The sequence below is a fragment of the Rousettus aegyptiacus genome, unplaced genomic scaffold (genome assembly GCF_014176215.1).
Source record: "Rousettus aegyptiacus isolate mRouAeg1 unplaced genomic scaffold, mRouAeg1.p scaffold_m13_p_3, whole genome shotgun sequence".
In the NCBI taxonomy this organism is placed as follows: domain Eukaryota; kingdom Metazoa; phylum Chordata; class Mammalia; order Chiroptera; family Pteropodidae; genus Rousettus; species Rousettus aegyptiacus.
Window position 1 is genome coordinate 134,399,042 of NW_023416306.1, and position 17,117 is coordinate 134,416,158.

Here is a 17,117-nt window from a genome sequence, read left to right on the forward strand (position 1 = left end):
AAGCAATTAGTTCATGCACTGCAAGACTTCTTAATGAGCCAACACTGATACCTTGATATGATAAAGGATATAATGTGTTCTAAATTAGTTATAGTAGATGCTAAGAATTAAGTCTTACAATCATAATGGGTAGTATGACAATTACCATTCAAAAAGACTAACTAGAAAAAGTGGATTCATAGAGCTAGTAGTTTTTTGAGGATTCTTAGGGTTTTCTATGTAGAAGAGCATGTAAATAGAGTTAGTTTTACTTCTTTCTTTCCAATCTGGATGCCTTTTATTTCTTTTTCTTATTACCCTGTCCAGAATCTTCAGGACAGTGTTGCATACAGTTCATGAGAGCAGCCATCCTTCCCTCATTCCTGATCTTAGAAGGAAAACTTTTAGTCTTTCACCGTTAAGTATAATGTGGGTTTTTGGTAGATGTTTACCAGGTTGTGGAAGTCTCTGCTGGTCTTCCAACTTCATTGAGTATTTTTATTATGAAAGGGTATTAGAATTTTCAAATGAACATGTATTTTTTTGTCCTCTATTCCATAATTATGGTGTATTCTATTAATTACTTTTTGCATGTGGAATCAGTCTTGCCTTCCTAGGATAATTTTACTTGGTCATGATATATAATCCTTTTTATGTACTGCTGGATTAGATTTGTTAATACGTTGTTGGGGATTTTTACATTCGTATTGTTAAGGGATATTGGTCTGTAATTTTCTTTTTTTTGTAATGTCATTGTCTGGTTTTGGTATCAAGATAATACCATCTTCAAAGTGTGAGTTGAAAAGTGTTTCCTCTTCTATTTTTTGAAAGAGTTTTTGAAGGATTGATGTTAATTATTGGTACAATTTACCAGTGAAGCCATCTGGTTCTGGGGTTTTGTTTTGTTTTTTTTGTTTGTTTTGTTTTGTTTTGTTTTTGTGGGTAGTTTTTGTAGTCAAGTGACATCTGTTGCCTATTAACAGGAAAAGTCCAAGCCCACTTTTTCTCACTGCATCTTGGTATCAGAGTCACCAAGGAAAACACAACACAATCAAGCACTTGATTGAACAGTGCTTTCCTCACATAAAAGAAGGAGATAGATAGAGGAAGATGAGCTTCAGTAGTGGGAGTCACTTCCCCATGGCCAGCAGCTAGTCCTTCCTGATAGCCTATGCAGGGCAATGGGCCTTTCCATACCCTTTTTGTGCTTCAGCAAAAAGACCTGCTGCCCCCATTTATTTCCCACCCTACTACTGTGGAGTAAGAAATGCTAAAAGGTGGAGGCATGCCTGAGGATCATTGACATATATACTTAAGCAGGACAAAGCAGTACACATTGACCCAAAACAGGGAAAGATGTTCCCAAACAAGGAGATAAGCTCAGCACAGGCTGTATGGGCTCTTTATCTCTTGGTAAGCAAGTGCTCCAGGCCCAAGGCTCATTCTTATGTGGCCTGTTAGGGTTTGAAAAACTGTCTTTCATAACATATAATTTACCACATTAGCCATTTTTAAGTGGAAGTTCAGCAGCATTAAATACATTCTCATTGCTGTGTACCTGCCACCACCATTTATCTCTAGAACTCTTTTCATCTTGCAAAACTAAAACTCTATACCCATTAAACAATAACTCCCCATTGCCTCCTATGCCCAGCCTCTGTCAATTACCATTCTACTTTCTGTCTTTACAAATTAGACTACCCTCAGTACCTCATTTAAGTGGGATCATACAGATTTTGGGGACTGCCTTATTTCACTTTGTGTAATGTCCTCAAGGTTCATTCATGTTGTGGCATGTGTCAGAATTTCCTTCCCTTTTAAGGCTGAAAATTTCTTCCTTTTTTGGGGGGAGTTATCGGGATGAGGATTACCAGTCAGTCTCTCTATAATTATAAGTAGTATTTTTCAGAATTTCTGTTTCTTCTTGAGTCAATTTTAGTGGTTCATGGCTTTCTAGGAATTTGTATATTTCATCTAGATAATTGTTGGTGTCCAGTAGTTCATAGTATTCCTTCATAATCATTTTTATTTCTGTGAAGTCAGTATTAATGCTTCCTTTTTTCTTTTTTCTAGATCAGTGTACCTAAAGGTTAGTCAGTTTCTTTGCTTTTTCAAAAAAAATCAACTTTTTGTTTCTTTGATTTTCTCTATAGTTTTTCTATCCTTATTCATTCACCACTGTTCTAGTATATAGTAATTTCTTCAACCATTGGGTTTAGTTTGCTCTTCTTTTTTTTTAAGGTGGAAACAAGATATCAATTTGAGATCTTCTTTAATGTAAGCATTTGCAGCTATACATTTCTCTCTAAGCACTGCTTTAGCTGCATCCTAAACGTTTTGCTATGTTGTGAATTTTTTTCATTCATCAAAATATTTCCTAATTCCCCACAAGGGAAATCTCTTGTGATTTCTTTTTTGATCCATTTTTATTTAGGAATATATCATTTTCCACATTGAATTGTCCTTCTGTTGTTGATTTCTGATATTGCTTTGAGGTCAGTGAACATACTTTGTATGCTTTCAGTCTTTAAATGTATTGAGATTTGTTTTATGCCCTAATATATTATCTTTTCTGCAGAATGTTTCATATGCACCTAAGAAGAATGTATTCTGCTATTGTTGGGTAGAACGTTTTTTAGACATTTGTTAGGTCTAACTGGTTTATAGTGTCATTTAACTATTTTCTGTGTTAATTTTTGTTATAACTGTTCATTATTGAAATGGGGCATCGAAATCTTCAACTAACATTTTTTGATTGATTATGCTTTATATATTTTGGCATTCTGTTGTTAGGTGCTTAAATGTTTATAATTGTTATACCTTCTTGATAGATTGGCTTTTATTATTAAAAATGTGTTTCTTTGTCAAAATATTTATCTAAAAGTCTGTTTTGTCTGTAGTCATTCCTGCTCCTCATTGATTACTGTGTGCTTACCTATTTGGGTCTTTGAATCTAAAGTGCATCTCTGCGTCTGCAAGAGTCGTATCATTTTATGTGTATAGTTGTATCATTTTTTATCCATTCTACAATCTCATTTAATTAGAGCATTTAATTCAAATTAGAGTGTTTTCTGTAAGTCTTAGGTCTTTTATGTTCCTCTAGTTCCCCGTTACTGCCCTCTTTTATGTTAAATAGATATTTCTAGTGTGCCATTTAAATCCTTTGGTGTTTTCTTTTACTATGTTTTTTTGAGCTATGTTCTAGGGTTTTCTAGAGATTGCTGTTAACATCTTAACTTGTAACAACATAGTTCAGGTTAATACCAACTTCCTTTCAATAGTGTACAAAAACTTTTTTCCTAAGTAGCTTCATTCCTTCCCCCTCCTCTGTGCTGTTATTGTCATATAAGTTACATCCTTATATGATTTGTGCTCATATATTGCTTTATGTAGTCATCTTTTAAATCAGATAGAACAGAAGATTTGCAAACAAAAAAATACAGTTATTCTGTCTTTTATATTTACCAATATAGTAAGTTACCTTTACCAGTGCTCTTTATTTCTTCATGTGGATTTGAATTACTGGCTAGTAACTTCAATCTGAAGTTTCTTCAATCTGAAGGACTCCCTTTTATTTCTTGTATGGTCCCTCAGCTAGTGATGATCCCTTGGTTTTTACTTATTTGAGGATGTCTTAATTTCTCTTCGGGTTTTTTGTAGGATAGTTTTGCTGGATATAGAATTTTGGGTTGACAGTCTTTTTCTCTCAGCTATTTGAATATGCCATCCAGCTGCCTCTGATCACCATAGTTTCTGATGACTAATTAGCAGTTAATCTTTTTGTAATAAAATTTTTATTTTTCAGTTATAGTTAGATACAATATTATATTAGTTTTAGGTGTACAGCATAGTGATTAGAGATCTATATAACTCACAAAGTGATCAACTCAATAAACCTAGTACCACTCTGCCCCACACATATTTATTACATATTATTGACTGTATTCCTTATGCTATACTTTGTATCTCCATGATTGTTTTGTAACTACCCACTTGTCCTTAATCTCTTTCCCCTTTTTCAGTGACCCCTCCAATCTCTTTCTCATCTGGTGACCCTCAAAATGTTCTCTGTACCTATGAATTTGTTTCTAGTTTTTTTGTTGTCTGTTTTTTGTTTAGATTCCAGATGTACATGAAATATGGCATTTGTTGTTCTCTATCTGACTTACTCCATTCAGCACAGTGCATTCTAGGTCCATTGTGCAGTATCTTTTTCCATCCCTTTACTTTTAGTCTGTGTATGTCTATTAATCTGCAGTGAGTCTCTCGTAAGCAGCATATGTAAGGATCTTGTTTTCTTATCCATTTATTCACCCTGTCTTTTGATTGGAGCACTTAATTCTTTTTCATTTAAAGAATTTGTTGATAGATATGTAGTTATTGCCATTCTTTATTCATATTTTTGATACATATTTTTTTCTTCTTTAAGAAGTCCCTTCAGCATTTCCTATAATACAAGCTTGGTGGTAATGAATTCTTTTAGCTTTTTCTTGTCCTTCGACTCTGAATGATAGTTTTGCTGGATAAGTAATCTTAGTAGTAGATTCTGGGTTTTCATTACTTTGATTATTTTGTGCAAGCTCTTCAGTCCTGCAAAGTTTCTATTGAGAAATTGGCTGCCAATATTATGGGAGCTCCCTTGTAGGTAACAAACTGCTTTTCTCTTGCTACTTTTAAGATTCTCTCTTTGTATTTAACCTTCAGCATTTTAATTATGTTTTATCTTGGCATATACCTCTGTGGATTCATCTTTTTTGAGACTCTGAGTTTCCTGGGTTTGTATGTTTATTTCCTTCGCCAGATTAGGGAAGTTTTCCATTATTATTTCTTTGAATAGGTTTTCAACTTCTTGTTCTCTCTCTTCTCCTTCTAGTATCCCTGTGATGTGAATGGTATTACGCTTGATATTGTCCAATAGACTCCTTAAATTATCTTCATTTTGGAGGGTTCTTTGTTCTCATTACCATTCTGATTTGGTGTCCTCTGCTGCCCCATCCTCTATATCAGTGATTCAGTCCTCCTCTTCATTCACCCTGTCGATTCCCTATATGTGCTCTTCAGCTCAGGTATTGTATTCTTCATTTCTGACTGGTTCTCTATTATAATTTCCATCTCCATTTTTATGTTTTCTGTCTCTTTGTTAAAGTTCTCACTCAGTTCATCTACTCTTCCCCTAAGTTCATTGAGCATCCTTACAACCAGTGTTTTGAACTCTGCATCTGTTAAAATGTTTGACTCAACTTTGCTTAGATTTTTTTCTGGACCTCTACTCAGTTTTTTCATGTGGGACATGCTTCCTTTTCTCCCCCCTTTGGCTGCCTTTCTGTGCCTGTTTCTACATACTTCTATGTAAAGCTGCTAAGTTTCCTGGTCTTAGTAGCATGGCTTTGTGGAGCCCAGTGGCACAGTCCTGAGAGGGTTCCAGCTGCAGGCCAAGTTCAGCTTCAGCCTGTGCCCCTCTGGGCCACTGGTAAGAGTCAGCAAGCAATCCACAGATGGCTGCCAGCTGTGCTGTGCTTAAAGTTGCTTCAAGAGGCCATGCCAGAAACCAAGGCTGGCTGCCGCCAGTGTGGGGCTTGTAGCTGCTCAGCAAGTGGCACAGGGCACAGTGCGCACACCCCTGGATATGGCTTGGGTAGGGCTATAAGTTGGGAGAGGCGGAGTTTCAGGGAATCTTCTGGGCAGAGCAACCTCTGTTATCCAGTTCGATGACATCTTACCTATGTTGGTGCCTGAGTCTGCATGCTGAGTGGGGGGAGGGGAGGGCTCAACCAAAGATCAGTGGATACCACCAGCACTTCTGACTGGGAAAAAAAGCCCCTCTGGTCCTTGCCCCAAAGCCCCGCAACTCAGTATACTCCCGTATGTCCCTGGTGGTACCCCCAGTAGCCACCCTAGCACTGGAGCTCAAGGTGAGCAAGTCCATTCCCACAAAAATCTGGTTGCGGTGGTGGATCCCTTCAAGAGAAACGTCTGTACCTGCTGGTTGCAGCTGCCATAGCCTCTGTTTCGCTCAGCCTGTGTGCGACCAGGTGGCCCTGTGTGTCTGCCTCTTCCTTTCATTCCAAGGTGATTTCTTAATTCTTTCCCTAGTTGTAGGGCTCCTGTTCATCCAGACCCCAGGTGACTCTGCTGCTTTTTGCTCCATAGTTTCATCACAGTTTTGGTGTAGTCACAAGAGGAGATGAACAAAGCCTCTACACTCTTTGCAGTTAATCTTTTTGATAATTCCTTGTACTTGATGCATTGCTTCTTTTGCTGCTTTCAAGATTCTCTTTTCGTCTTTGTCTGTGGATAGTTTGATAGTGTAGGTCTTTTTAAATTTATTCTACCTGAAGTTTATTGAGCCTCTTAGATGTGTAGATTAATGATTTTCAGCAATTTGGGGAATTGTTGCTCATTATTTCTTTAAATATTCTTTCTGCCTTTTTCCGTCTCCTCTTTCAGGTCCTCCATTATACTTATGTTGGTGTGCTTGATAGTGTCTTACAGGTCTCTAAGAATGTGTTCATTTTCTTCATTCTCTACTTTCTGTTCCTCAGACTAGATAATCTCATTTCACTAGTCTTTACATTCCCTGATTCTTTCTTCTGCATACGCAAATATGCTCTGGTGAATTTTTTATTTCAGTTATTTTCCTTTCAACTTTAGAATTTATATATGTATGTATGTGTATATATGTGTCTGTGTGTAATTTCTGTCTCTTTATTGATATCCTCTATTGGATAGACATTCTCATATTTTACTTTAGTTCCTTACACATGGTTTTTATTAGTTATTTGGATTAATTTTTTTTTTTTTTTTTATCATTAAGTCCAACATCCGAGCTTTTTTAAGGACACTTTCTATTGATTGCTTTTATTCCTGTATGGATCATACCTTTTTGTTTCTTCACATGTCTCATTTTTTTGTTGTTGTTGAATGCTGTGCATTTTTAATAATATAATATGTTAACTCTGGAAATCTGCCTCCTCCTTCTCCCCAGGGTTTGTTGGTGATGATATTTGTTATTGTTGTTATACGTTTGTTTAGTGACTTTTCTGAACTATTCTGTAATGCTTTCCTTTTTAGTGTATGGCCACTGAAGCCTCTTTTTAGTTAGCTTATTGATTAGCTAAAGATTAGACAGGGTTTTTCTTAAGTGCTTGGACCAGATAAATCCCCAGTCTTAGCTCAGGAGCTGTGTGTGTGTGTTGGGGCACCTTCAGCAGTCACCCAGGCAGTTGATAACTCTGCCTTAGTCTTTGCTTCCTGCTTGTGCTGATCCTCATGTTCAGCCCGAGGTAACTGCTTAAAGCCTCCTCAGGGCCTTCCTGAGCATGCACACAGCCTTATGCATGTATATGTCCCAGATCGCCAAGACTATGTCGGAGCTTTTCGAAGCCTCTATGGACATCTCATTCCCCAGTGTTTCCTTTCAGTGCTTATGGTTAGCTTATCATTTACCTTACCTGTTATCTACCACCTTAGTCAGTTACAAAGCTACTCAGTTGCTTCTAATTAGTTTCAACGAATGCCCCTAAGAAAAAGGCTTTTTGTACTAGGCAAGCTCCAAGTCAGGTTGAGTAAAGACAGCATTGCAAGCGGGATCTTCCAGGGGAATGATGTGACGTGCCGTCTTATTAAGTCAAAATTAAGTCTGCTAAGAAACACCCAGATGCATCTCAGAATATATCCAGATGTATTTGGATTACTATCATGGGAATAAACTGTTTTCCCAAAAGCCCATGTTGCAAAGAAAGAAAGAAAGGGCTTTTTACTTTTTCACCTAGCAGAGGCTGAGAGAGTTCCTTAAGTTTTTGCTTATGACTCCAGGACTTCAGTTTTGTTAATAATAATCATGGTCATTTTAAGGAAAATGTTGAAATGGATATGACAGTAATATTGCTTCTTATTTCATTACTACATATTTGTTTTTATTCTACATGCAAGATACTGCTTTCTTTTTAGACCCTGTAATTAGGATTAGAACACGCCTTACCCCATGAGTCCTTTTGTCCTAGTGACATGAAGATGACAGCTCTGATTCATCAATAGAAATATATAGTTGTTTGGCAGCTGATATGGGTTTTTGCTAATCTCTTAACACTTTTCTTTCTGGTGGGTAGTGGTATGCAATAAAATGGCTAGGAATGATCTGAGGCTAGGGAACATAGGGAAGCGAGGTCACAGAGAGCAAACCAGTGACCTTGGAATCATTAGCAAACAGTTCAGACTAACCATGGACAGATAAAGAGGTTTTTAAATGCCTAGAATGCCAACATTTTAGCTAAGATTAAATCATCTCGCTGAGTATGTGTCATAGTAATATCACGTTGTGTGAGACTTTTTAAACTGTAAAAAGATCACATGTGATTTTCGACTATGTGATGTTACAGGGAAACCTTTTAGACCTTTGCAGTTCTTGGAGATCAAAGGCTCAGATCTTTTCTGAGCTCTGCCTTTAACTGACTCGTGGTCATAAAGAACACTCATTTCTCTGGGACTTAGTTTCCCCCATCTGTCAAATAAAGTCATTGCATTAATCTTTAATGTCTCTCTAGCACTAATGTCTGATGATTTGATGGTCTAAAAATTGCCTTTTGGGGATGAGCTTATAGAATAGAAATGAGAATAAACTTAGTAAAAATTAAACTGAAAACAATTTGCCATTTTTAGCCTAATAAGAATTATTTAACTGCACAAAGGGAACTCATCAGGCTTAATAGGAACTCTTGATTCTGAGTGGTCACATCTTTTTGTGTGTGTATGCGTGTGTGTCTCTGACAATTACCTTTAATGACTGTGTCAAGGACAGGATGAATCTGATGACACAAAGCCAACTATGTAAAGATTTACTCCTATGGATGGCTAAGGAAAGTGAGATATAACCAAGATTAAATGGATATTTATAAAAACTAGTGAACTACCTCAAAATGGGATTCTTTTTTGGCTTCTTTTACTGATAATTGTAGTAATAAAATCTTTGTCTTTTTGATTTAGCTCATAGACTATTATCCATTCCACAAATTAAGCCCCGATATATATCCTATGTAAAACTAAATCTTGTCTTAGGACTTCTTATTCGTATATGTGACTGAATTTGCACCTCCTGGTTTTGAATCACTCAAGCTGTTCACATCATAAAGGATTGGTGCAATAACCTGCATTTATCAGCATTCCGTATGAAGCTTGATCTTGAGACTGATCATCCTTCTAACTGCCAGTTCATCTGCAAGATCAATGAGAACGTAAAATGTTTTCTACCATACATTTACTTTTATTGCATCTATAATAAAAATTCTGTTTTAGTAAATAAAGATGGTTCAGCTCACTTCAGAAGTGTTTCTTTTTTTCATAATCTTCCCAGTACCACCCAGAGCCAAAACATAAGTTTTAGTCACGCCATAGTTTCCAAGCTTCTTGTCAGAATCTAAAAACTGCAAGGCAAAGTTAGCTAAAGAAGTGATCATTTTCCTGCTTTAAACAGTATAAATATACAACGAGTTGCTTTATAAAAAAAGAAAATTTATTATTAGTTTCAGGTATACAGTACATTGATTAGACATTTATATGTTTTACACAAAATGATCCCCCCAATTATCAACCATTTGGCTCTACGCATAGTCATTATAATACTACTGACTACATTTCCTATGCTGTAATCCAGTTTTTTACAGGAAGAATTATTTAATGTTTTTCTTCGATGTTCAACTTTAAGAAAACCTGACATAAAAATTTTCTTTTTGCAAAATAGACTTCATTGCATTTCAGAAGAATAGCATGCACCATGTTAATCTCTTATGAAGTATACTTATAAATCATCTAGTAGTAAAGTGGTTAAATATGAATTTTAGCCTCTATTTCTCAAATATCCTGAATAATTCCATTGTAGAACTGATAGACTGTACACCTCAACTTGATTCAAAGAAAGTTTATTACATATTGTTCAAACAGTTCTCACATAATCATATCATTAATATGAATAAAGTAGTAGTTCTTTGCATATCTTTCTGACTTTTTTTTGGTTGTGTGTTTCATTTTCTTTTCTCCTTTCCATTATTTTATTATTTTTTTATTTTTTAATTACATTTGACATTCAGTCTTTCAGAAATTCTTATACCACTTGTATGAGATTAAAATTTTAATAAGCATACCCAAATTTATACTTCTAAGTAAATTCTAGTTCCTTGAAATAGTTACCTAGGAAAGCTATACAGTTATTCAACAATGTTATTGGTGCTGTAAATGGTTTAAAGTCCCTTCTTTTGAAACGGCTTTCAGAGAACTATACGTCTCTGATGATATTCATGGTGATTTTAATTCATCTATTTATTCATATGACATATTTATTGAATATCTACTATCTGCTAGCTGTGCTAACTTCTAGGTTGATGAAAATTAAAAACAAACCAACAACATGGTCATGCTTTGATTATGTTCACAGTCTAGTGTTTTTGGCTTTTAGAAACTGCTGAAAGCTGAACTGGTAAAGGTGAAGGGAGTTAATGAATAGCATTTTAGTGAAAAATGTTATGGTATAGGAGGTTGATTTTCCTTTTTACCCCCATAAAATGATTTTCAAAGTGTTATCAAAAAGAATTAAAAACAAAACATTTTGAACTAAGTATCTTTGGAATAGAACGATTGCTTTGTTGTTACCTAAATGGAAGAGTAACATTTGTTTAGAGAGATGTTAACACTGCTGTTTTACTTTATTAGTTTTTGTGTGTATTTTGGACCTTATATTTACGAGCTTTGTTTGGTTAACATGGAAATTGTAAGTGCTCACTTCGGCAGCACATATACTAAACTTGGAATGATACAAAGATTGGCATGGCCTCTGTGCAAGGATGACATGCAAATTCGTGATGTGTTTCATATTTTTATTGAATCTCAACAAGAAGTTCAAATTTCCAGTTATAAAGTAAATAAGTCTTGGAGATGTACTGACAGCTTAAAAAATATAGTCAATAATGTTTTTGAAAGGTGTAGTGTCAGTGGTTACTAGGTTTAACATGGTGATCACTTCTTCAGGTATATAAATGTTGAATAACTGTGCTGTACACCTGAAACTATTATATATTGTATGTTAGCTATATTTTATTTAAAATAATTTTAAGAAAACAAAACTTATAAGATGGGGTCCTCCTAACTTACATTTGAGAAAACTGCTACACAGAGCAGATACCTAAATGTGATTGTCCTTTGGCTCCTCAGTTTTGTGTATGTATTAAGTTTACATACATCTTCTTAACCTGCCCTTGACTAGTTTTCTTCATTTTTTATGTATATGTGATTGCACATTTGGGAATAAAATGTAAGTATCTAATTATGGTTTATCTGGAAGTATCATGTCAAATAAAATTGAACTAAAATTTTACCCTAGCAGTTTATGAATGATAGGAGAAAAAAAAATTTTCTCACAGTGAATAGCCAGGGCAGTGGGGAGCACAGTACACTGTTCTAGTAGTTTTATTTATATATTTTTAAAATTATTTTTATGATAGTGACATTGGTTAATGAAATCCAGTAAGTTTCAGGTGTACAATTCAACAGTAAGGTATATATATATTGCATTGCGTGTTCACGGCTAGTAGTTTTATTTGTAGTAACACAACACGTTTGTCTCTACAGGGGGGTCTTTGGATGTATATAGAAAAATTCCAGAGCATGTCCTTGGAAGGATTGCAGTAGCAGTGAGTATATGGCTTCAACTTTATGAAATCTGAGTGGTTTTTACCTCTAGTCAAGCCATATTCTTCTTATATCCTCAGGCTGATTTTTTTCTTTTCTTCGATCCCTATTGACCAGGGCTTTCTTAACTTTCTTATCATTTTTGTGCTCTCTTCTTTTCATAGACCAACCCACAATGACTACATAGTCACATGACATCTTTCAGGCTATGGGTACTCTGACTTGTTCTAGTTTCATGTGTTTGCAGGGAACTTAATGCTCTTGTTTACCAGTAAAATTTCTAGTTTCTTCAAAAAGAAAGCTGGTTTGGGGGCATTTTGTAATTATAGACATATTAGAAAATATTTTTAAGGTCTAAATTATTGAAATAAAATAGCCTATAAGAAAACACTACTAAATATTCTTCAAGATTTTTGCGGACTTTTTACATTCTTGAGTTTTAATTTTTTTCACCTACTACATCTAGGATTTATTCCCTTCGTGATTAAAAGCAATTTTCCTATTTCCTATATTCACTTATAAACTAATGAAATATATCAAATAAGCCAAGCTACTTTTTAAGCCCCAGATTTCAAATTTGGAATAACATAGGTTAAATAGTGTCTAGGAGAAGTCACAGGGTGGTATAATACTAAACAATTGCTAAACTAAAGGCATTCTGATAACTTAAGCAGTTTAATGCAGAACAAAGAGAGTATACCATGTACCATTTAATTAAATGGCTGTTTTTCACATTCATTATACATCAAACTGACAACTCAAATCCTTTAATCCGACATGGACACTTATTTAGTTTTAGTTCATTGTAATTCACAGCTTTCCTTTTTTTCTTTCTAATTATTAGTGTGAACAGCCCAGGGTGATGAGAACTTTCTTTTCTGATGCTATTGCTGTTAAGTAGCTTCTAATCTACATATTTAGGTAGATTAGTATGAAATTTGAGTACTTAAATCACTATTTTAGATGAAAATAAAAATGTTTCATTTCCTTTTTTAATCTTGGGGGAATGAATGCTTTGTGGCTTTTGGCAGTTCTTGGCTCTAAAGTTTAATAACATGTATTATAAAGGGCAAAAAAAAAGGCAAGGATATCAAATGAAAAAGAAAAAAGTATATGAGTTTTATATACTCAATGTTATCTATTGAACTTGACTAAAATAGGAATCCGCCTTCTTCAGTAGAGAAGCATGGACTTCATAAATCTTACCTCTCTCTTGTGTAGGGCATCCACACAAGGCCACTGGTCTTTTCAATTCTGCTGGAGTGGGAAGCTTGTGAAGTGAATGGAGTCAGCAAAAAAAATAGTAATAACCATAACCCAGCTTCAAATACAGGGCTAACCTATTGAGTTATTGAAAATATGACAAAAATTATTTTAGTGAAAAGCATTTAAAATAAGTGCTAGCCCAAAGCATTGTTTACATTTGCTCTTACATTTTTAAAAATTTGGGTTTTTTTTTTTCTGGAATGTGTCCAATTTCTCCAGCTTTTATGGCTCATCAGGTCATAGTAATGAAAACTGCCTGTGGCTAGAGTAGAAGAAAGGCTTTTGATAATTTTGCCCTTCATCTGCCACTTTTCATAAACTCTGCTAGGTCCTAAGCTTGTGTAATGCTTCCAAAGTGTATTTTTTTAATGTAATTTGAGTAAGCTACAAACTTGGATAATCTTTGTTGCAGCTGACAAACACAGTGGAAGGATTCTACCCGTCAAAATAAGACTAGCAAATTAATGGGTTGTATGTCATGGTTTTTATAGTACATGTTCTCACAGCCTGACCGGATTCCCAGTATCCTTGATTGTCTCTCCTCTGGTGTTCTGAAGACAACATCAGCATCATTCCCTTGAGTTCTTTCAGTGAGACCAAGAAAGCATAAAAGAACTACGGCTAAATCAGAAACAACAGAATCAGGAGAGTGGAGAAAAATAGATGTATAGTGAATACTTTCTTGTGCCAATCATTGCTAAATGTTTTATGTACAGATATTGCCATTTAGTCTTTACAGCAACTCTGTAAAGTATAGATTATCGTACATATTTTATACATGTGCAAGATGAGGTTTAGAAAAGTTAAATAACCTGCCTATAGTTATCATATAACTAGTCAGTAATAATTTGAACCCAGAGTTGTTTGACTCCAGCCCCCATGATCTTTAACTCTGCTTTCCTGAGAGAATTAGAAGAAAGGAAGAAAAAGTGAAAGGGAGAACAAGTTAAAAAGAAAAAAATAGACATATGAATCAGAATAATGGAGTAGCACATATGATCACTTCAGATTCTTTTCATCTCTTAGAACCACATGTAAGCATCTCTCCCTCCCTATATTAACTTTACCTTCTGGGTTCTAATAATCTGGCATGCAGTGCAGGTCCAAAGATCCAAGGTTCATTAGAGGATGGATCCCTGTCCGACTTTATGATAATGTTGTTCAAAGTCTCTCTTGTAGGATGTATGGGAAGAGAATATCTGTCCCCGAAAAAGAAATTCATGTAAACTGCCTGATTTCAGCCTTCCAACTTGCTCAATGATATTTATCTACTTTCCATTTGAATCTGGTCTCCTATAAAGAGGAGTGCCTTTCTGCCTTTCCCTGCCATTTAACACATTTTTCCTCTCATTTCTGAAGCAGTGACACTGCGTACTGTATTTTGAGTGCTAATGTTGATTGAAGTTGTCCCTGAAAGGATGTGTACTTGACCTGTCAGGGAGTGAGTGATTGATAGCAGATAGATATAAGTACTTTTAGTGTCAAGGCTTTGTCGAGTCATAGTGAAACTTAGCCTTCTGAATACCAATAATACCTGGTAGATTTTCAACCGACAGATTTCTAGCTCTATCTACATTGATTCTTATATGCTTATAAAGGAAAATGTAGTCTATTTTGACAAAATTGGAAGAGTAATAATTTTTTGAATCTCTTAAATAAGTTTTATAATTTTAGTATCATAAAATTAGTGTTCATTTTATTTTTTTCTGCCTGATAATCTGAATATGATGAATTGCCTTCCCCTGTGTGTTTTCTGATTATTCATTTTCTAAAGGGCCAGTTTTTAGTGGCATGTTCCTTTTTAATGTGAAGGTTTTATAATATGCAACTAAGCTTATACATTGAGAAATTTGGCCTTATTTCCAGAACTCAGAAGATGATTACTCCATGCTAAATAAGATGACTTTGTCCTACTATTCAAAGAGAAAATCGTTTTCATTATTGATATTATTTTTTATAAGCATTTAAGGAGATATTTTTGTCCCATTTCCTCTTTTTATGTTAAAGTTATCATTATCACTATTTTAATATTTTCTTTCTTTTCGTTACTATCTTGCTATCCAGAAAATGTGTGTTTTATTGTAATGCCACTTATTCCAAACCCTGGAAGAAATCATTTGCTTAAAAATGCATTCCGTTTCCTTAAAATAGACACATATATTATGTAATTGATTATACTATGTTAGCAAATCTATCAGGAGTACATTCCATTTTATGAGAATAATTAAGATGTGTTAACCTCTGCTCAGCATTAATTTAGATTTTATCTTCTTTATCTTTAGTATTTGGAAATTGGGTTTCTTTCTTTGCATTTCTGTTAATATTACTCGTAGTCTTTCTTGATCAACTAAAGTCTTTGCCTGTTTAGCCCCTAATCCTCTTTTCATCATTTTCAAAATATGTAACTCACTCGGTTACTTCTCATAATGGTAGCTTTTCTCGTTCTTATAGTCCTATGCCAACTAAAATTTTCTATAATGTGGGTACTTTTAAATTCTTATAGTAAATTTGAGTGATAGGGGTTCATTCATATTATCTGATATCTAATTATGAATAATCAACCCTGAAATTGGTTCAGTCCACACTCAGTGCATAGAGTCAATGAGTGTAAAAATATGTGCATCTCCTTTTACAACAATTTGTATATAAAGATTTTTAAAGCTTTTAATGATTAAATTTTCAACGTAGAAGGTAGCACTTGTAGTCCATGTACTCAGGGTTTTAGAAATATCCTTTTTTCAGTATCTTATTTGACCATTCTTGACTCAGCTGTGGAATGCTGAAATCCAAATCTAGTTCAGATGTTCGTATCTTCTTACTTTATTTCCTTGACTTGCCCTTTCAGTATTATTTACACGACTCCACACTTACATTTGTACTAGCCAGACGAGCCTGAGAGGATCATTATCTTTATATACTTCATTCTTTCTTACTCCATTTTGAAATTATTTTATACTAACAGAAAAGTTGTGAGAAGGATAATGCAAAGAATTCACACAGATGCTTCACCCAGATTCCACATCTGTTAACAGTTAACTACATTTTGTTAAAATTTATATATATAGTTGACCCCTGAACAATTCGGGGAGTTGGGGCACCAACCACCTGCATAGTCGAAAATCTGTGTATAATTTGGCCCTTCGTGTACATGGATTCCCAACTGCATGTCGAAAATACTACATACTTTTTTCCTGAAACATTTGAGAATAAATTGTGGACATCATGACCTTTTACCTTTATTTCAAGTGCATATTTCCTAAGAACAAGGACAGTCTCTTATGTTACCACTGTGTACTGATCAAAATCAGGAAATTAGAATTGATAGATTACTATTTAATCAACAGTTCTTATTCAGATTTTGCCAATTGTCCAATAATACCCTATAGACCAAAAGAAAAAAAATTTCTGGTTCAGTCTAGCCTTATGCATTGCATTTAGTTGTGATGTCTTTTTAGTCTCCCTTAATCTGGAACAGTGTGTCTCAGTGTTTGTCTTTTTGAAGAGTACACTGCCCCAACACTTTGCTGACATATTCTTACCTTGGCCTAAATGCTTTCTTCTCTTTTTTTCACGTAGTTGAATCCGGCCCAGCACTTTGGTAAAGCCTGCCTGACTACTGGCAGGAAAAGTTCTCTTTTCCACCCATTGCCTTTATTAGCTAACTTTTTAAAAACATTTCTACTTGGTCATTAATGTCATGACTTTTTAAAAATTTTCACATAAGAGAGTATAGAAAAACAAAAATTGAAGACCTTTGTCCCTTTTTCCTGTCCTTCTCCCTGTTCACACCACCACAAAGGTCATTTTATGTGCATACACTTAGTTCTTTCATCTTTCATACCTTATCTTCAGAACATTTTTGGTCCATTAAAGGAGGGAACCTGAAGCTTATACACTTGGCATCCCCACAGAGCCTGGTCCAGAAATGGGAGATGTTTATTGATTGAGAGTTTTAAAGGAAGAATTATGGTTGATATGATTATATGTTTAAATGTGGAAAGTTTCATATAAAAACCATCATTGTACTGTTTTCTCTTTTTTAAATTTAGGTTGTTAAAGGCCTTACCTATTTGTGGAGTTTAAAGATTTTACATAGAGGTACGTACTAAGCTTACAAGCTCTGATTTAATTTGGGGCGGGGTGGGGAGCTGTCCAGATCACTTGATTTTTAAAGTAATGAGTGATGTGATAATTAA

At 34.8% G+C, this 17,117-nt stretch overlaps 1 protein-coding gene and 1 non-coding gene across 5 annotated transcripts in view; both read left to right on the plus strand.

Annotated features, from left to right (window-relative positions):
- The window catches only part of MAP2K5 (mitogen-activated protein kinase kinase 5), a 233,478-nt gene that overhangs the window by 86,039 nt on the left and 130,322 nt on the right, over nucleotides 1–17,117 (plus strand). For all 4 annotated transcript variants that reach the window (XM_036218037.1, XM_016140982.2, XM_016140980.2 and 1 more), the window contains exons 12-13: nucleotides 11,596–11,657; nucleotides 16,971–17,019. In XM_036218037.1, coding sequence (XP_036073930.1) covers nucleotides 11,596–11,657; nucleotides 16,971–17,019 — 111 coding nt within the window. The remainder of the gene's footprint in view (nucleotides 1–11,595; nucleotides 11,658–16,970; nucleotides 17,020–17,117) is intronic.
- On the plus strand, nucleotides 10,743–10,846 carry LOC118601062. Its single transcript, XR_004950164.1, has one exon. It is a non-coding gene; the product is annotated as a U6 spliceosomal RNA (small nuclear RNA).